This window comes from Maniola jurtina, chromosome 16 (assembly GCF_905333055.1).
Source record: "Maniola jurtina chromosome 16, ilManJurt1.1, whole genome shotgun sequence".
In the NCBI taxonomy this organism is placed as follows: Eukaryota; Metazoa; Arthropoda; class Insecta; order Lepidoptera; family Nymphalidae; genus Maniola; species Maniola jurtina.
In genome coordinates this window covers 7434978-7455590 of record NC_060044.1, presented here as the reverse complement: position 1 = coordinate 7455590, position 20613 = coordinate 7434978, and the positions used below count along the sequence as shown (strand labels likewise).

Genomic DNA, 20613 nt, shown 5'->3' with positions numbered 1-20613 from the left:
ACCATCATTATCGACAATCGAAAGACTTCCACTACTGGGCATAAGTCTCTTGTAGGGACTACCAACACAGCGGTCTGGCTCCGTCTGAATCCAACGGCTGTGGTTGTTTGATGTTGCCTGTCCACCTAATGGGAGTCTGCCAACGCTGCGCTTTCCATATCGCTATTTATAAAGCCAACATCTATTCGGTTTTTAGGGTTCCGTATCTTAAAAGGAACTGACTGTCTGTCTGTCTGTCGTGTCTGTCAAGAAAACCTATAGGGTACTTCCCGTTGACCTAGAATCATGAAATTTGGTAAGTAAATCTTATAGCACAAGTAAAGGGAAAATCCGAAAACCGTGACTTTGTGGATACATCACAAATAAAATGTGTTCTGAACAAATAATTTAATTTTCAAAGTAAGATAACTATACCAAGTGGGGTATCATATGAAAGGGCTTTAACATTCTAAAACAGATTTTTATTTATTTTTACGCAAAACAGTTTTTGATTTATCGTGCAAGATATCGGAAAAAATACTCAAGTACGGAACCCTCGGGTACGCGAGTCTGACTCGCACTTGGCTGGTTTTTTCGTACTATGTGCCCTGCCCATTGCCACATCAGCTTCGCAACCTGTTGAGCTATGTCAGTTACTCTAGTTCTCCTACAGATCTCCTCATTTCCGATTTGATTACGTAGAGAAACTCCTAGCATAGCTTTCTCAATCGCCCGCAGTGTCTGAGCATTTTATGACATTACTATACCCAATACTTATTATACACTACGGCCCGTGCTTACAGTACATGTTGCAGAGAATGACGATGCCCAAGTCTGCCACTGACCACCAGCGCATCCGAGTAAGACACACAACTGAACTAAATGCCTTCATGCTTTTTGTCCTAATTAAATTGTGTATCTATTACCACGAGTGCGGAATACGTTAATGTACGCAGTGTGGCTAATCCTGATGTACACAATCTCTTAACTAAAATGACAGGTCTATATGTATTGCTATCCCTTTCATAATACTCCCTGCGGAAAACGATAGCACTAGATGTAGAGCTGTTAAAGTTCAGAGATTGTGTACAACAGATTTAGCAACATTATCTAGATAATCTGCAGGTTACTGGGTTCGATATGATAATAAGCGAAATTTTACGTGAATAAGCTTTCTGAAATTTAACCCACTCATTCTGCATCTTAAATTATAAAGACAACACCGCTGAATTGTGAAACCGCCAATTTTGGGTATATTTATAGTTATCTAAAAAGATAGAAGTACAAAATACAATACACCCAATTTATTTATTATGTACTTATTCATTAATTGTTGTTCTTAGGGACTTGATATAGCAAAGAAGCTAGTTCAATAGAGCACCATACATTTTGTACCAACAATGTCCAGTCCGCGTCTGGAGTTAGCTACATCAAGTCTCTGGAATAAAGCACTGTAAAGTGTGAAAGTTGGTTTAGACTCCACATATATTCTCAAAATTGGTTATAGTTTTTTTTGAGGTTAAAACAAGCTATTTTATGCAAAAAAATCTATTGTGATGGTTACACACCAAATTAATTTAAAAATGCAAGCTGATTTAAAGAGCTAAATTACTATAAGAGTTTTGATTTGTGTCAGCCCATTTATCTGAATGCTTGAGTGATTTGTTCCATCTTGAGGTGAAGGCATTTAGTGTGTACAATTTATTCGCACCATGACAGTTATAGTATACCACTTAAAATAAAATCTTTGTGTAAACCGGTCAAGTTCAGTTAAATAACGTTGCCCATTTGAAATATTCTATATTTTATCTGTTAGCCATTTCCATGTAACCCAACTGTAACCTGATAATCGTATTGCGAATAAATTTGTAGGTCAGTTACGGTCCCAACCTTCGGCATGTGTTAACTAAAGGTTACACTAATTGGTTTATTGCGTAATGTTTGTTGGTGTTCAGTGTGCATACTTGCCAAGCTACATGAGTGCAGTTTTTCTTTTTAAAATGTCGCTACTCGTATCGTAACAAAAGGCCCTTCGGTTTACAGGACTTACTCTGAAACGGCACTTTTCATCATTCCGCGCACACGTCAATGCTGCTAATCGTTTTCTAATCATTAACAGTGTAAATAAATCCGCCATCATCAAATCATCCTCATAAAAGTTGTGTTAAATATTCATTGATAAAGGTGTTCTTCAGTTACATAATGTTGATGTATGAGGGGAGTGTAACGGTTGCCGGTGGTGCAGGTGTTCCGCGCGTGCACGCCGCCGGACGCCATCTCGCTGGTGTCGAGGCTGCTGGAGTACACGCCGGGCACGCGCCTGTCGCCGCTGCAGGCGTGCGCGCACAGCTTCTTCGACGAGTTGCGCGAGCCCAACGCGCAGCTGCCCAACGGCCGCCCGCTGCCGCCGCTGTTCAACTTCACCGACTACGAGCTGGGCATCCAGCCCTCGCTCAACGACTTCCTCAAGCCGCGCGCCGCGCCGCCTCCCGACGCCGCGCCCGCCGCCATGCCCGCCCCCGCGCAGGACCACGACGCGCAAGGTATGCCATGCGTTTTGTTAGTACTCGGAGATTACTTAACACCATTACATTACAAATTCTATAATTGAAAATTAAAAATGTACAACGCTACCCAATTTGAATAAATGATTTGATTTGGCCCTAAAAAATCTGTTGTTTATTAGTCGATGCAAGCTTATATTACAAAGAATAAAAATATCCTGAAGGTAGGAAGGTATGTTGTAGCAAATTGAGCCAATATCTTGCCCTATTTGAACGGTTCGTCGTCTGCAGGAGAGAACGCGGCGAGCGGGCCCAGCGGCGGCTCCCCGGGCGCGTCGTAGGCTGGCGTGCGCCGCCGCGCCCCCGCGGCCGCCGACAGCCGACGCGAGGCGCAGGAGCCGGCTCGCGCGGACATCGACCGCGGTCGGAGGTGCTGTGCATGATTTTGGTTTTCGACGAGGATTCCTAGTGGGCGCTGTTAAATTTATAATTTTTTGATAGAATGTTAATTTGTACGGCGGTCGCGCTCGACCGCGGCGGCCGCTTCCAGCATTCAGGCGCTCGCCGCTCTCTTGTCGGGAGTCGGTCGTATGCTATTTTAGATGATAGTACTTTTCGTGTTGGCCATCGGAAAAATTATGCATAATAGATGTTTTCAGCGAGTCCTCTGGTGATACTGTAGTGTAATCGTCGATAAAGCTTGAGCTGTTGTAGTCGGTGAGAAGGGTAACTCCGATACATTCTGAGCCGTCGCAATGTGATTGATTTGTACTTTTGTAAGCTCAAACCCTTCCTCGTGTACATACCTTACTGCTGTGTTATAACTCGCGGTGAACGACGGATCGGTATATGAGAGATCGTTTCGTCGCAACCCTTTGTAAATCTTATACTTTGTTTTTTACCTTGTATATCCCGATGTATTTCTTAAACGATGTATAATCCGCGGGAGTACCGCCGCGTGCTCGCCGCTAGCCCGTACGATGTCCTCGCTTGGCCATGTAATCAGTAGCAGTTCAGTAGCGCATAGAATACTTGCTGAGGGAAGTTTCCGACTTGCGACGCCGTCGCATCAACGACGAACGCAGATGGAGCATTTTGTTGCATAAATAATGAGCATACTTGTAAATTTTTATAACTAGCGTAAACTGATCTCTCAAGATAATTTTAATATTTAATGATATTTCAGATTATTATGTATTTGTATAAACAATTCAAAAGATATAAATTTTAGATTTACTACATTATAAATATTTGTTTATTCAGGCAACTTTACATTAGTATTTTTTTAACGCAGTGTACCTCTTTTCCAGCTCTGGCTAAATGTAATGTATTTTATATATATTAATTAATAGCACTGTCTGTGTCCTATTATAACGTCATAGTTTTTCGATAATATTGTATTCTACATATATTCTATGAATGATATTTCTGCTATGTAAAAATTGTCATTGAGAACACATTGATAGTAGTCATTTATGAAAACTATAATATTAAAGTAATAATTAAATTCATTGTCATAGTTTTAAGTACTTGAGCAATTTAATTTTGCACTCAGAGTTGCAGTACAGTTATTAGGAGAAGGTTTTGGAGTCTCTAGTATAGAGTAACAACATGGTTTTTAGATAGAGCCTTAATGCGTAATATTCGATATAAAAACGTTTGCATGATATCTTTCAAGAGAGCACCTTTTGCACAGATTAGGGCGCTGGAAACTTACGAGACACCATGGACACAACTCATCCACTGCACTACACCATTAGCCATGGAGTGAAATGTTGTCACATCTCGATATATCACATTAGCGTGCCAAGCTAATACAAATTAGCTCATCTGATAACTGTAATACAAATCTGTCCCCTTAACGTATATAAAATACGCTCGTATTATTACATATTTGTATGTACTAATTACTTATAAATTTTTAGTATGTTAAGACATAATATAATGCGCTCGGCGCACGATTTCAAATCACACATAGTGGAGCTTAGTTGTCGTCCCTGCGGCTATTCCTTTGCTGACACCTTTATAATTCGTGTAAATATATTATAATAATAATTAATTATTATCTTTACGGTATGACTCTGGATAACGTTAGCCGGTCGTAGTTTTGCTGGCCGCGGCTCGCTCGCCTCGAGGTCAGTGAGGTATTACGATAGTTTAGATACGCATATTTTATTAAGTCTATCTAAGATGAATTTTGTAACCGAACGTCGCGTTGCTTCTAAAAACCCTCTGTGTAAAAAGTTAAGACATACTAGTGACCTGAATGTTTGAAGCGATGTTACAGAACGTCTTGATCCCACTGAATTCTCACATTCACGAGCACATATTTTAACACAAGAGAATTTACCGCAAACATTACTTCGAAATGGGGTTGACTTTATATAAATTATTTAAAGTAAAAGAGTTTTCTTATAGTACTGTAATAATATTAAATTTAATAGTGAGTGAAATTTGTATTTTGTTTTAATTTGTTTTACTGAATTTGAATACATCGTAACACCCATATCGTTGTTAGTTATGAATGAAAATAACATAATTATAAAGTAAATATTAAATGAATAGTAAGCGTGGTTTTTATTTTATATGTTTAAGGTTTCTCATATGTATTTCTCGCACCATCGACATTAGGTAAGCTAAGTTGCCCATATGGCAATAGCTATAAGGATCAACTGAATATAAAGTGCGCGCAAAACAAATAGCCAAACCTGAACACAGTGCGTATGACTGCGTATTGTACAAAAAAATCTTAGCGAGATCAGTTTTTTTTTATTCAGCCGGACTTGTGTATTTAACATTAAATAAATCGTCCGGCTGAGTAAAAAAATCAGTCTAAAACTGCCATTTTCCAACTTAAATTGGACTACTTGTTTTGCGCGCTCTATACCAATTTATAGCTCCGTGCCCATTGTCCTGCGGCCATATGGACTAAGCACATTGCACATGAAGCTCATAGATTTTGTGCTAATTTGGAACCACAGGCATTAAATCCAGAGAAGTTATATGGCCAGCTCATACATCCGGAATTTCATTCTGAGATACTTTCCTCACAAAGTTTCTTACGAAATTCATATTACCCCAAAGTAGCTCGTTTATAATGCGCGCATAACAAGTATAATCTAAATATGAGTCCTATGACTGCGCATTATACAATAACTCAAGGGGCAATTTTATTACAATATAACAGGTGCCTGAAGAAATTATTAAAATTTTATGAATTTCTATGGAACGTATTATTTATAGTAGGTACATCAAGCGCCGCCCTGTGGCTGACGTCGTTTATTCAATTTTAACAACCACCCGAAACAGAATCTACTACGGGTTCGGAATGCCCTTCCTACGGAGTAGAGCCAGCAAGTAAGAGCGGTCAACCCAGCCCGAAACAGAATCTACCTCTGGTTAGGAATGCCTTTCCTACGGAGAAGAACCAGCAAGAAAGTCAGCGGTTACTCTTATCAAATGAGACTGACTTCGACAGTCGACTATTGGTCTGACCTCTTGCTCTTAGTTTTTGCTTCATGTACAGTCACGGGTAACATTAGAAATGTGGCAAATATTGTGAGTTTACAATTCATTGGAAAGGAACTGCAAAAAACTAATCTTGAAATTCGATAAAAGCCTTCACGATACCAGAGTGAACTGTGATGATACCTGTGGACGATACGATAAAAGCAAAATAAATAAAAACATTAGATATTTTATTGATGTCAATTGATTTTGGAAGTTTTTTAAAGGGGCAAATCTCTTTTACTCTATGGATTACATATATAGTGCTTGATAAGTTGTCAGTTGCACGTCAGCTGGTAATTGTCTGTGGTAATTGTTGACATTGACACAATATTCATAATCCACTATTTTGGTTTGTATTTATCACTTTTTGTCATAGATTTTTGTTCCAATTTTTCAAGAAGAACAATATTTTATAAAGTTTAAACGTACGAATACCTAACCGTAGTGATATTTTATAATGAACATGTCACGATTTTCCAGCTATGTTTATTGTTTAGCTACATGGGCTTATTACTAAAGGTTACACTGAAGCCTAACATTTCTTATTGATTGTTCCATTATAATTAATATTGCAATAATGCACGAAGCGTACGAAGTATCTCATTTGCTGAACGCAACTGTACAAATAGAGGCAATCGCTGCTTATGGTAAGTACCTACTAAAATAAAAAGACAAAATAAATAACATTGACAAACTAGGCACTCCCCTTGTTAAGCACACTCCTATGTGCTCCTATGTAGCTAAAAAGGCTGCCATGAAAATTTTAAATAATTAAAAAGTGTTATTTCTTGTATGATGATACAGAACCTTTGGTTTACGAGGCCAACTCACACTTGAACGATTTTTTCTTTCAGATGGAAACTTGTTATTGGGTACAAGACAGGGCCATTTGTTGATGTACTCATTATCCAACAATAATGGCAATCAGAAATATGAACTGCAGCTATTTCGATACTGTAAAAACTTCAGTAAGAAACCAATTCAGCAAATAGATGTTATACCAGGTAAATTTAATCTAATGATTTCCACTGTTCCATTTCTCTGGATTGGCGGCTCTTGGAGACTCTGTATTACATTGTTGATTTATTGTGGTCACCACTATTTACATCTCCCATAGCTCTCAGCCATTATTGATTTCTTGGCCGGATCTTTCTCTTCCAGTTGCACTATGTGTTTCCCTAAGCGAAGACTATGTTTATGCATTAGTGTATGGAGTAACAAATGATCTGTAAAGGTGTCCCCACAGCCTCATGGCAGTGCCTATTTTAGTGGTATTTTAAAATTAATTACTGCCAGTCTAGTCATCTGAGAACTTTCCTGGTGTATACTGATAACTGGTGATTACTGATGTGGTGGTAAACAATGAATGGTGAAATCTCTAAACACTTTGACAAAATCTCCCAGAATTAAATCAATAAAACTGTTTATATGCTTTAATTCATATGCCTTTACCACTCGGCTATTTTATTGGGAAAACATTATGAAAAATTAAGCGTAAATAGTAATCTTCAAGGCAAGCCTTCAATCTTTGTCTGCATCTTCCACTGTTGGTTTAATCAAAGTCTATATTATAAGTAAGTTTTGTCTATAATATAAAGAAACGTTGAGACTCTTCAATTAAGTTAGAGATTTGTGGTCCACTGAATTAACATCAATGCAGTTTTTATGACTTGATATCTTTTGTCAATATTGTTTTTCTTTGTTGTAGAAGACCACTTGCTGCTATGTCTCACTGACAATATTATATCTTCATATGACATAAATGGAGTAAACTTTCCATTAGTCAAGACATTCCATGAAACTAAAGGGGCTTCACTGTTTGCATTGCACATCAAGGTTTGTTGGACATCCTAAGTATAATAAGTTACAATACATATTGCTTATTATAGAAATTACTATTATTAATGCAAAAATTCAGTAAGTTATCTGTTAGCTTTAAGGCTCAATAGGTGAACTGATTTTGACTAGGCTTGCATCTTGGAAATAGACAGGATACATTTTAGTCCTGTTTCCACTGAATTTTTGAAAAATTTAGAAAGGACAAAGTTGTGGGCAGCTGCTAGTATATTACAAATGTGGCAGTGACGCTGTTATTATTCCTATCATTTCACTACTGGTGAACCAATCTTGATGCAATTTGGTGCAGAGGTCGCTTGAACGTCAAAGGCTGTAACATGACACTTTTTACCCTAAGAAATTAGTTATAAGTGAAATTGTATGAAACTATTAAGAATTAGCTCTAAGTCCATGTCACATCTGTATATTATATATACATATATAAAAAGAAAAGCTGACTGACTGACTGATCTATCAACGCACAGTTCGAACTACTAGCTGATCGGACTGAAAGGCATGCAGATAGGTATTATGAGGTAGACATCCGCTAAGAAAGGATTTTTGAAAATTCAATCCCTAGGGAGGAGTTTGTAATTTGTGTAGTCCATGTGGACGAAGTCGTAAGCATAAGCTAGTTAAGATATAAATGATTATAAAAACGACTTGTTGTCTTACTGAAATATCATTATTTTTACGACAAATTGTTATTTTCAGTCAGCCACCTCAATGACTGGCGAATCGAATTCCCTCGTACAACTCTGTGTTGCTGTGAGGAGAAAACTGCAAATATACTATGGGAAAAATAGAGAATTCAAAAAGCACCCATTTGAATTCACCATACCAGATGTGCCCAAGGTTATGGATTGGGGACTGCAATACCTCTGTGTTGGCTTTAAAGGAGAATACACAATGTTTGATGTTAGTATAATTATTGTATTAATTACTCTAAGGCACTTGTCCCACCGCCAATGAGCAAGCATGCTCAAAAAACGTACAATCGATATATGATTCCGTGTCAATAAAAGAAATTTGTCATCGTCCTAGAAAAGTAAATCTGTATTTTGTGAAACTTTACAGTGCAGTGTACATAGCCATTTTAAATAATTTGAAAAGATTTTTTTCTCTATTTTTTTATATAAGTAAAAAATCCATAGGTGGCAAGAAAAATTCACTTTTATATCCAATAGAAAGGGCCTGCTTAACTTTTAAGATGGTAACAATTATATTTTCATGATGTAGTATCTAGTCCTGACTCACTTACTGAGTGACCCACCCCAAATCATAGACCTAGAAAGCTGAAATGGAAACATTCTGTTTATAATGTAAACAAAGAAAAAGGCCGTATTTTTCGCCTTATCGACTACTTATTCCTTAAATAATAATATGTGGCTGGTGTATTTTGGGTCCTACAGCCTACTTTCAATGTAAGTATCATAGCTTCATTCGATATGTTTTCAGATATCAACCAGAGAGCCAAAGGAACTGTTCCCCACAAGCAGTTCCAAGTCATTAGAGCCTACAATAGCTAAATATTCCGAAGCAGCATTCCTGCTTGGCAGAGATAACACCTCTGTGCTGGTAGAAGAAGGTGAAGATATTAAGATTAAAAAGACTATCAAGTGGAAGGAAGCACCAATAGCTGTCGGTAAGAAAATCAGTCTTGACTATTAATTTTATTTAGCGGTTTTGATCTCTTGATGGAGAAACTGCTGATGCCTCCCACAACACACCAGAGACTATTTAGAAATCACAAATTATCAAATTGCCCTTGTCGGACATCGAATCTGGGACTTCTCATTTATAAAGACCAAAGAGCTCACCTCTGCGCAAAGATGTAGTATTCTACAAGGAACCAGAAGCTTAATTCATAAGCAAGCAATACATACTATACCAACACACACAGTAGTGCTGCGTGTTGTCTGTGTATATTGCTTGCTTTTCCTGCTTCTTTTAGTAGTGGGAGGGCGGATGGTGCTTATCGCATGCTGTACGGTCTGCCTCAGAATTCGAGTAGCAATGCCGCGTACCTAGTGTGTCAAAACCAGTCGCCTCTTTCTATAAACACGCCTCACACATTGCGTGCCTTGAATTGAAAAAGTGCTCATACAGGGAGCGCATAACCGTGCCACGCGAATATGATTATTAAGGTGCTAAACGACTTACGGCCTTTGACTGTACGTTGTACCATACAGGTTTGTGTTTAAAGGTGGATTATAGCGAATTAAATTTGTGGTTCCTTGTATACCATGGATTTCCGTACTAAGTAACGCCTGCTTCTATCCAACATGTGTTCTATTGCAGTGTGGGACGAGCCGTTTGTGTTAGGTTTGTTACAAGACCAAGTGATCGTTCAGACTGTGGAGCCATCACTATTTATACAGACACTACCCGATCTCAATAAAGCAAGACTGATGTATAGGTAAATCCAGACATTTATTTATAAGAATTGCTTTTATATTTGGATAAAAACTGATATTATAAAGAGATAACCGGCCAAATGGGAGTCAGACTCGCGCACCGAGGGTTCTGTTTTTCTGTCTGCTAGCTTTTCACGGCCCAACAGATTGACCGATTTTGACGAAATTTGGTAGAGTTAGCTTACATCCTAGGACGGACATAGGCAACTTTTTATCCTGGAAAATTAAATAGTTCCCACGGGATTATAATACACGCAGACGAAGTTGCGGGTATCATCTAGTAACTTATATTGTGTACCTGCAGGTGTAAGCGCGGCCTGATATTCGTGTCGTCAGTGGGGCAGGTGTGGTGCCTGAGCTCCGTGGACATCACCAAGCAGCGCCAGCAGCTACTGAAGGACAAGCAGTTCCAAATTGCTATTGATTTAACGGTAAGCTGCACCCGTACATATATCTAAGGCTGAGATCTAATAGAGCGCTAACACCGTTAAAACGAGACAGCGTTATACCGCTGGCATAAATCTGTCTTGTTTTAACTGAATCTTAAGTCTAAGCAAAGTCAAAGTGTGCTTCTATAGATTTCAACCTAAGCAATGTTACGTTCATATTATTTATGCAGCTGTACACCTTTTTTTTTTTTTGTGAATATTATTAGTACCTATCTCCGTCTCCCCTAAGCAGCGCTCATTTTTACTTCAATACAAGGGCAGGCTCTGCTGCATATTTTAAGGGTGATGAAAGTTTTGTTCTCAGTAAATATGTGTTTGGAAGAATTTTGCATAGAGTATTATTAGAGAGTTCAGTCTTTTTGGGTGTGATTCGCACATTTATTGTATACTAGCTGATGCCCGCGACTTCATTCGCATGGATCTAGGTTTTATAAAGATTCCTAATGAACTCATGGATTTCCGGGATAAAAAGTAGCTTATGTGTTAATCCAGGGTATAATCTATCTCCATTCCAAACAGCCAAATACGTCTTGTAGTTTTTTTACGTAAAAGAGTAACAATCCATACATACAAACTTTCGTGTTTGTAATATAAGTAGGATATATTAAACGAATTAATTTTATAATTGGTGCTAATATTAATATACCTATCAAATGTTGTATCCTTCCTCCTTCAGTTTCCCTGTATCACAGTGGCTTCATAAGTTTGTGCAAGCAGTGTTTAATTTAAATGAAGTTTTTCTACAGTTAAGTAATAACTGTACTAATAACAGTTTAAGTCTTATTTGATAATTTTATTTATTTATTCTTTTTTACTGTAAGAGTTCAAATATCTTATAATTTTATTATTTAGTTAAATTATTAAGTTCTTAATATTTCGTTCGTAAATCCTTATGACGCACATTATTTAACTAATATAAAGTCAACAACAAATTTTCGTTCATTATCAAAGAATTTATCAAAAATTCACCATTTTCAATTGAAAAAAAGTTAAGTTGTAAAGTTATATGATTTTGACTTTTGTAGTTTATACCATAATATGTTTATTCTTTCTTCGTAAATCAATAAATTCAACAGAAAAACCAATAATAGGAAAAAGTACTTTGTGTTATGTATATTTCATATTTTATCCAAATATTGAGTTTGATCAGTCGCTTAAACTTTGCGGGGTAACATACAAACAAACAGACAAACCAAAAATCACTCTTCTTTTTTCTCTAATATTTGAAATGGCACATAATAATTTAATTAATTGTTTGTGTTCGCTCTGATTACATCGATAAGTGATATCGATGAGGAAAATACCATACAACATTATTATGTAGGTAATGAACTATTACTTCGTTTGAAATAGCTAGTTTTGTTATTTTATTCTGAAAAAATATATTAAAAATGTTTCATACGAAAATCAAAAAAAGACAAGCCCAAATCATCAAACTTATTAATGTAAGTAGATACTTATATCGTTCTACAATAATAAATTGTTTTATCTACGTCAGGTACCAATACAAAATATCTAAATGTATATTATATATATCTAAATGTATATGTAAATGTATATTAATTTACGTATTAAGTATTTATTTGAATTTACTAAATTGTTTAAATATAGAATAGAAAGTGTAAACAAAATTTAAACCATGCCTTTGCCGCGAGTTCATAGCAAAAAACGTAAAGATACGATGAAACTTCTATTAACGGTAAGTAAATAAGGAGTATATGACAACATTAAAAAGATTTTATTCATATTCTATCAATAATATATACAAAGGATACATTATAAAACCTTATTATAATAAGCCACACTATGGAAATAAGCAAATTAAAGTTGAAAAGTACACAGAAACTAAGAAAACTAAGCTAATACAAAACACAAGGTTGCCATTGTGGTGTGAAGGAAAAACAAACATCCTCACATTTATAGCAACTAGGTATTTTAAAATTATAGATAAAGTGTATGTTCACATATTGTTATATTTCACAGAATTTGTCAGATAGTTCGGCTGAAGAAAAAAAGCAAACGGTACATTCCATACAAAAGCTGTTTGCGCTAGAGCTCTTTGACAACAAAGAGTACTCACAATCCATGAACGAATTTCTTAAACTGAATACAGACCCGGCTGACGTTATCAAGCTCTTTCCCGAGTTGGACAAACCAGCTGACAGTCATAAGAAAGGTACAGAAACTGACGCCAAAAAGAAGGATCTAGAAAAGGCACTGAAAGCGTTGATTGAATATCTGTTGGCGTTAAGAAGGAAAATTGGCGTAAAACCGGCAAAAGAGGGCGAGAGTCAAGACGAGTCGACGAGCCAAAGGAATGTAACGCAACAATTGGAGTTGATTGATACAACGCTCTTGAAATGCTATTTACAGGTATGGGTGTTCGGATTAAACGTGCGATCATACTTAACGTATTTTCCGCCGCCGACTGTGAGCGAGCGTTACGCAGTTTACTTTTTCGTACATATTCAACTTATTCCTCACAACAAACCCATGACAATATGCTGTAACGTTATGCGTGGTTGCAAAATCTGAGCGGCCGATTGTTATTATTAGCTATGTAGCAACAGCGCATTGTCAACATAGTGTGAACAAAAAATGCTGTCAGCATTGTGTGGCTCAGCGAGCCTCCTCGCAGTCGGCGGCTGGTATTACGTAAGGTGTGAACGCTCACTAAATAATAAATAAATTAGACATTGTATAAACCTCCTATCAACCATCAGCTAGACAGTATCATCATGTTAGTTATATTTCCACATAAGGTATTTTCTAAAACCATTTAAGACTTGTTCCTGCATGACATACTATTTATTATAAACAAGTCAATTTTGACAGTTGCCTTTTTTTCATGATCTTTTTATAAATCTTCAGAGTTTTTGACTGAATGCTCTCTTTACAGACTAACGATGCTCTCGTAGCTGCTCTTCTCCGCTTAAACTACTGTCGTCTGGACGAAGCGGAGCGAACGCTGCTGCAACACAGCAAACACAGCGAGCTCATCATCCTGTACCAGACCAAGGGCCAGCACACCAAGGCGCTGCAGCTGCTGCGCGAGCAGGCCAAGCAGCCTGACTCCAGCCTGAAGGGCTTCCATAGGACCAAACATTATCTGCAACATCTTGGTAAAAAACTTTATGTCAAGGTGGATTTAGACAAAACGAGAGCGAATTCTTACTCTACCCCCATACAGTTAAATTCTCTTTAGATAAACAAAGACAAAGCAATGCTGCTTGGTCTAAACGACGAAACGGCTTATGAAAATATTTAAATGTTGCTTATAATCCTTTCCTTACGCAACTTTCCTTATCAAAACCGTTACTGAAATTTAAAACATGTGCTAAATTACCGAATATTTCAGGTTCAGAACACATTAATTTAATATTTAAGTTTTCGGATTGGATACTGAAAGAGTACCCCGAAGAAGGCTTAAAAATATTCACCGAGGACATAGTCGAAGTAGAAAATCTACCGCGTGCGAAAGTTCTAGATTTTCTGTTGAGGGAACATGAATCTCTAGTTATCCCGTATCTAGAACATGTTATACACACGTGGAATGATACGAATCCATTTTTCCACGATGCCTTGATAAAGATGTACAGAGAGAAAATTACGGATAAAAAGGCAAATTCGACCGAGGAGGAACTGCAGCATATTAAATCCAAACTTGTCACGTTTTTGGAAACATCGTCGCACTACACGCCCGAGAGAGTGATATTGCATTTCCCGAATGACACGTTGTTCGAGGAGCGGGCGATCATTTTGGGCAAGCTTGGGATACATGAACAAGCGTTAGCCATTTATGTACAGATCCTTGGTGAGTACAATCGCAATTATTTTTTTCTATACACCTTTCAAAATAAATACAAAAATAAAATCAAGTGTAACATTTTAGGTGACGTGGAAAAAGCGATTCGATACTGTGAAAATGTGGGCGAGAAATCCAAAGACAAAAACGTCGATGTTTATGTAATATTAATGAAAATTCTTATGAACCCTGAACAATGTAATTCTCTTACTGGTCCCCTGGCCAACGTGGCGAGGCACCCGAAGTCTACAGTCCAGGACATGGAAACTGCTCTCAGTATATTGGAGAAGCACGCGGACAAAATATCTCCGATGAAGGTTCGTTGAGTCCGTACTATGGCATCGATATAAATATTCATTATTTAATACATATCAGAAATTGCGGAACTGGCAGGGATAGAACTTGTATTCCTTTTGGTTATCGCCGTCTTGGAGTGCTTTTAGTTGGTTTGAACAGTTTGAAAGAGTTTGAACAGACTAACGGAGGGCTCCAAAGGACATTCCCGTACATGACTGTACAAGAAGGGCAGCACAGAGAAATGGATACATTTTTAAAAACTGGTTTTACGGCTCTGGGTTCATGCCCTTTTGAGTCTAGACATAGTTAAACGTGCCACACCACTGCAGTGACGGCCACGACCACTCTATCAAGAGCATAGTGATTAGTGACAGAGAAAACGGACACTACCAGAAAAATTTTGATAGTTTGGGGTCAAGCACAAAATGTATGAGCTGAGTGCCCTCCGACGTGTCAATTTTTTTTCTAATTGACAACGTGGCTAATTTTGCTGTAGTACACAATCTCTTAACTAAATCGACAGCTCTAAATCTGCTATCATTTTCCGCATGAAGCGTTATGAAAAGGATAGCTATATATTTTGACTTGTCATTAGGGTTCAGAGATTGTGTTCAACAGAATTACCTAGCCACATTTTCTTATAATATGCGGCTGGCCTTAGCGTCGCGTTTAGTACGTCTAAAAGCCTTAACTTTTAATGTCTGTTGTATACAGAAATGAGTATAAACATGTATTTTGAACGTTTTTAGGCGTTGTCAGTATTACCGGACGGAGTGCCGCTGGGGCGTCTCAAGTGCTTCCTCGAGAGCGCGCTGGAGAGCCAGCTCACGCTCAAGCGACGCACGCAGGTGCTCAAGGGGCTGCTGTATGCTGAACACTTGCAGGTATTCAATCATCATCATAATTATTGTACACCTTGTTCCTCCTTCACCATTCTACCACAAAACAGCGAGAAACTTCCTCGTTCACCTTGGCGCAGTGGTAAGCGCTATGGTCTTATAAACGGTGGGGTCTAGCGTTCGATTCTCAAGGACAAAGTCCGATTCTCGGCAAGGACATTTGGAAATTTATTTTTTCTAAATGGTGGTAAAAATTACTGATCTGGTGGGAAACTACGGCCGTAGCTAGTTACCACCCTACCGGCAAAGCCGTGCCGTCAAGCGATTAATTTTTCCAAATTAGCCATCATCTAAGCAATTAGCTATCATCTAAGACTGCATCATCACTTACCACCAGGTGAGATCGTAGTCTAGGACTAACTTGTCATGGAATAAAAAACCGTGACTGTTGGCATTAATGAATTACTTGAATGTGTTTACAGGTACAAGAGCTAAAGCATTACCACGAGTCGCAGAAGATTGTGATCCACGACTACGACCTGTGTCCGGTTTGCAAGAAACGGTTTGGAAACCAGAGTGCGTTTGTGCGTTATCCTAACGGCGATATCGTGCACTATTCCTGTAGGCTCGACAAGTAAACAAAAAGTTATCTTTTATAGTGGAAACACACTCTATTGAAGTTCTAGTGGTTTCATACTATCGTTCCTTCTGCGCGTTTTACGCTCCTTTTATTTCAGATATTTGTTTTACCGTTGGCGTCAATTTTGATTTATTTCTCTTAACTAAATTTAGAGTATCTGCATCTTTTTCTTTTTAATATTGATAAAAAAGGGCGGGAAATGAATTTTAAATAAACAACTTAAAATTTTAGTGTTACTCTACTTCCAACACAATGCTCAAGTTTGGCACCTAAAATCTCAACGTTTGACAGTTTTAAACAAAAAAAGTTTGTCTGTCCTTTTCTCATTACAATGATAAGAAAAAGATGCGAATACTCTAAAATTTAGTTGCCATCAGAATCTGTAGGTACCACTGTGGGTTTCTGAGTGGGAACTGTGGATTCATTTACTCATTGAAAAAGTTAGACTTACTAAAATCATTAAAAACCACATTTACACACTACATTCCAGCACCATTTTAACTGATATAAAGATAGGGGTAGGTTCTCAATTCGATGCATAATAATTTTTCGTAGCAATTTTTTTTAATTTAAAATAAAAAATCCTCAACGTAAAATTATGCCTTCTTAATCTTGGAAGTTCCTCGGAATTTTCTTAAAGATAAACGATTATTTCCTTAAAACCTTTTAGGCTAATGCAATCGAATCGCGCTTGAAATAATAAATCGAAACGTCTTTCAACAGTTATCGACAAATTGGATCTTCGATTTGGCAGCTGATATTTGGGTTAGTTATTTATATCTATTATCAGCTTTTAGGGTCAATTCACACTGAGATGGTAGCGGTTTAGTCTTGCAAATATTGACCGGTTGCACTAAACGAGCCTCGAACACTAGAGGAAATTTCCAGACATTTTTGAAGGATTTTAAAGATTTTGCGTGGACTTCGTCTATATTGGTGTTAGCTGGCGGGCGTGCTCTGCCTTTTTGGAGTGTTTTTTTTTAAACTGACTGGAAAGCGCTCTAAGGGGGTGCCGTGCGTATGTCGGCGAGCGCCGGCACAGACGGGGTCCATACTTGTATAGTTTAACTAACTTGTTACAAATAACTACAAACTTGACATTGGCTAATCTTTGTAAAGCCAGACAAGAGAGAAAAAAAAAAGATTTTGCGTGCAATTTAGCTTTGAAACTGTTCGTCGCGTCGCCTCAGGTGGTACATAAACTTTAGTAAATGAGTAATGAATCTTTAGTGTGGTTTATTTATTAAGTGCTATCTATGACTTTTATTTATATTGTAAGATCTAAGACATTGTACAGATAAGTGTAAAATCTTGTAGTTTTACCTCCGTAAATAGGTACGCTACTGTTGTTTATATATTTTCGATGGATGTTCTAAATAATTCTAATCTTGTACCTATATTAGTAAAAATAATATAATAATATGTAATCATTGTGTATAAATATTTTTATTCTAAAGTAAATTTTTTAAACGAAAATACTTACCTAGTTTTTTATTGTAGTGACATTTACCAAAAATTATTGTTACCTACGTATGTTAGTGTTCTAACTAAATTAATACATTCGTTTATATCTGTGCGGATACCGGATGGTGTGGATGGATGTCTGAAATAACAAATAAATGCATTTTCTTTCTTTGCTTTGCTTGCCAAATGCTATATGCTATAAGGGCCAGCGCACATAGGGCGGAGCGCAGCGCAGAGCATGCCCGCGAAGTTTTCTAATCGCGTGACACATTACGCGAATTTCTACCAGAGAATGCGCGAGCACGTGTGGGACTGCGCGCGGATGCGCGATTATCCGCACGGATGCGCAATTGATTTTAGATATTATTTCAATGAGGACAATACCGATAATATTTTGACTGTGAAAAATGCTCTGCGCTGCGCTTCGCCATATGTGCGCCGGCCCTAAGAGTGAAAAAGAGGAAAAGTTCTTCTTTTCCTCTTTAGAAAGAACTAGAAGGCCAGCACGAAGTAACGCCCGGTCTCCAGCTAAGCGGAGCGAAGAAAGAAGAGAAGATGTATTCAGTAGACCAATCAGATTCTTAGATGAAGTGAAGAAATTATCACATCTTTTAAGAATCTGATTGGTCTATTAAACACATCTCTCCCCTCTGCTTAGGAGACCGGCCCTCATGCAATGCAATTCCCCGCTGACATGGGGGAAGCAGTTAGCCCGTGCAGAAGTCCAGAGAGGTTTCTCTTCCTGAAGAAAAAAGACTATGCCCATTCGATACATCTCCCTAGAAAAATAGAGTATTGGTCGATCTATGATCGTCGATAGTAAGCAAACGTAGCAGTTCGCAATCATAGTATTGAAAATAAAACGAATGTGTATAATACCTATTTATCTTTTTGTGGAAATACCTAGGCAAGAATATTTTAAAACGGGCGTCACAGTATTTGAAACAAGAATACGGTAACGCACAAACAACAATCTAAAAGTAAAAACCGGTCAAGTGCGAGTCAGTCTCGCGCACCGAGAGTTCCGTACCTACTCGGGTATTTTTTCCGTCATTTTGCACGATAATTCAAAAACTATCATGCATAAAAATAAATTAAAATCTGTTTTAAAATGTACAAGTAAAGCCCCAAATGGTACCTACCCCACTTGCTATAGTTATCCTATTTTGAAAATTGAAAATACTATATTAATTGTTCATGAACGCATTTAAATTTTTTTTAAATGATGTAACGACAAATTCAGTTTTCGGATTTTTTTCTTTACTAGTGCTATAAGACCTACCTACCTGCCAAATTTCTTGATTCTAAGGTCAACGGGAAGTATCAGGTTTTCTTGACAGACACGACAGTCGGACAGACAGACAACAAAGTAATCCTATAAGGGTTCAGTTTTCCTTTTGAGGTACAGAACCCTGAAAATAGATTTGTATTGATATATAAAAATATGCTCATTAATAGCGGAATAATTTATCAGTGCTAATTGTACAGCTAGCGAGTGACGCGCATCGTGTGTCGTGCTTGAGCGGTGACGCAAGCCGATCGCGCTGGAAGAACGTGGACCGGCTCTCGCGCCGCTCCGCCGCGCGCCTCTGTGGCCCAATGGATAAGGCATCGGCCTCCTAAGCCGAGGATTGTGGGTTCGAGTCCCACCAGAGGTACTGCAACAATTTTTACCAAAAAATGTAAAAAAAATCAAAAAGCAAAAACTGAGTTCCTCGTGCCTAGTGGTAAATACGTCCACCTCCTATTCGGGAGGTTGGAGGTCCGATTCCGGGTCTCTAACGTTTCGGAGTTATGTGTGTTTTTAACTTTTAAGTAATTAAATATCGAAGGGGAACATCGTGAGGAAACCTGCATTGCTGAGAGTTGTTATGGCCTAAGCCCTAAACCCTTCTTATTCTGAGTGCTCAATAGTGGGCCGGCGATGGACTGATCATGATGACGATGACTGAGTTCCACGCCGGCTACTTCGCGATCAATCTTCCAAGCCGGTGATAGACGCATTTTCAACTGGTGCTATAAAGGCCGATTCACACCAATTGCGTACACGTGACACGTGCGTAGTGATGCGCGTAAACCCCTAACACACCGGGTTACGCATACGTCCATGCTTTACGCAAGCGGTGTGCCATGTTTCATACAACTCTATAACTACATTACAACGCAATGATACGCGCTACGTCTACGCTTACGCAGCCTGTGTAAATGAGCTATTAATGTGCTAAAGTACTGTGCGTTGATACCTCCTTCCTTCTAAGGTATCGTGGTGGTATTATGATTAACCTGTTATAATTTTGGTTGGTTTACGTCAAAAATATTGCATTTTTTATATTATCACTAGCGATCCGCCCCGGCTTCGCACGGGTGCAATTTATTTTATTTTATCGTGAAATGATAATATCTGCACAGTGTTGATTGGTGGCTTTTTGTAGTGCCAACTCAGGTAATGCAACCCATGACGGCAGCGGAGCTTCGGTTCTGTCCACAGCCTCTACATGTGCTCTATGGCTCATGATGCATTCATCCCATTTAATAAACTATCGGAAAAAAAACGTACACTAATACGACGCAATCGTGCTGCATAAGCATGGACTGCCCTAGCCATTATTTTAATTTTGTGATATCTTCTATGACATTATTCTAAATTAAATGATACAGATGGCAATTTTGGTCTAAATTAAATATTTAAGATGAACAAAAATTTTATTTTGATAAGGATTAATACCAACTATGTCAGTAAAACCACCTTCGCAAGTAAAGCTTTTAGACCACATTTGGAAATCATTAGAATGGTAATTGTGAGTCTCTCTCTCAAACTGGGAGAAACAAATTATACCTACCTATTGTTTCGTGTAGCTCTAGCTATTCACACA

General features: G+C 37.9%; 2 protein-coding genes and 1 non-coding gene across 12 annotated transcripts in view; all 3 read left to right on the top strand.

Moving 5' to 3' along the window:
• Positions 1-5056, top strand: part of LOC123873234 (glycogen synthase kinase-3 beta-like) — a 42173-nt gene extending 37117 nt beyond the window's left edge. For 9 of the 10 annotated variants that reach the window (XM_045917973.1, XM_045917977.1, XM_045917976.1 and 6 more), the window contains 2 exons: positions 2225-2522; positions 2775-5056. In XM_045917973.1, coding sequence (XP_045773929.1) covers positions 2225-2522; positions 2775-2824 — 348 coding nt within the window. In that variant the 3' untranslated portion in view covers positions 2825-5056. The remainder of the gene's footprint in view (positions 1-2224; positions 2523-2774) is intronic. The other variant, XM_045917972.1, reaches the window with a different exon arrangement.
• Positions 5057-6305: 1249 nt separating this feature from the next.
• On the top strand, positions 6306-17751 carry LOC123873233 (vam6/Vps39-like protein). The gene is made up of 14 exons (XM_045917970.1): positions 6306-6342; positions 6474-6640; positions 6848-6997; positions 7702-7829; positions 8544-8747; positions 9288-9474; positions 10131-10248; positions 10551-10677; positions 12679-13068; positions 13595-13817; positions 14054-14509; positions 14588-14817; positions 15547-15681; positions 16119-17751. The coding sequence occupies exons 2-14, from the start codon at positions 6571-6573 to the stop codon at positions 16272-16274; spliced, it is 2574 nt and encodes an 857-aa protein (XP_045773926.1). The 5' UTR covers positions 6306-6342; positions 6474-6570; the 3' UTR covers positions 16275-17751.
• Positions 17752-19325: 1574 nt separating this feature from the next.
• On the top strand, positions 19326-19398 carry Trnar-ccu. The gene has a single exon. It is a non-coding gene; the product is annotated as a tRNA-Arg (tRNA).
• Positions 19399-20613: the final 1215 nt, after the last annotated feature.

Excerpts from the sequence above, each read along its gene's own strand:
- LOC123873233 (XM_045917970.1), top strand. The coding sequence starts at position 6,571 with ATGCACGAAGCGTACGAAGTATCTCATTTGCTGAACGCAACTGTACAA. Across the intron at positions 10,249-10,550 it reads AAAGCAAGACTGATGTATAG|GTGTAAGCGCGGCCTGATAT; the intron begins GTAAATCCAGAC and ends GTGTACCTGCAG. Across the intron at positions 13,069-13,594 it reads TCTTGAAATGCTATTTACAG|ACTAACGATGCTCTCGTAGC; the intron begins GTATGGGTGTTC and ends CTCTCTTTACAG.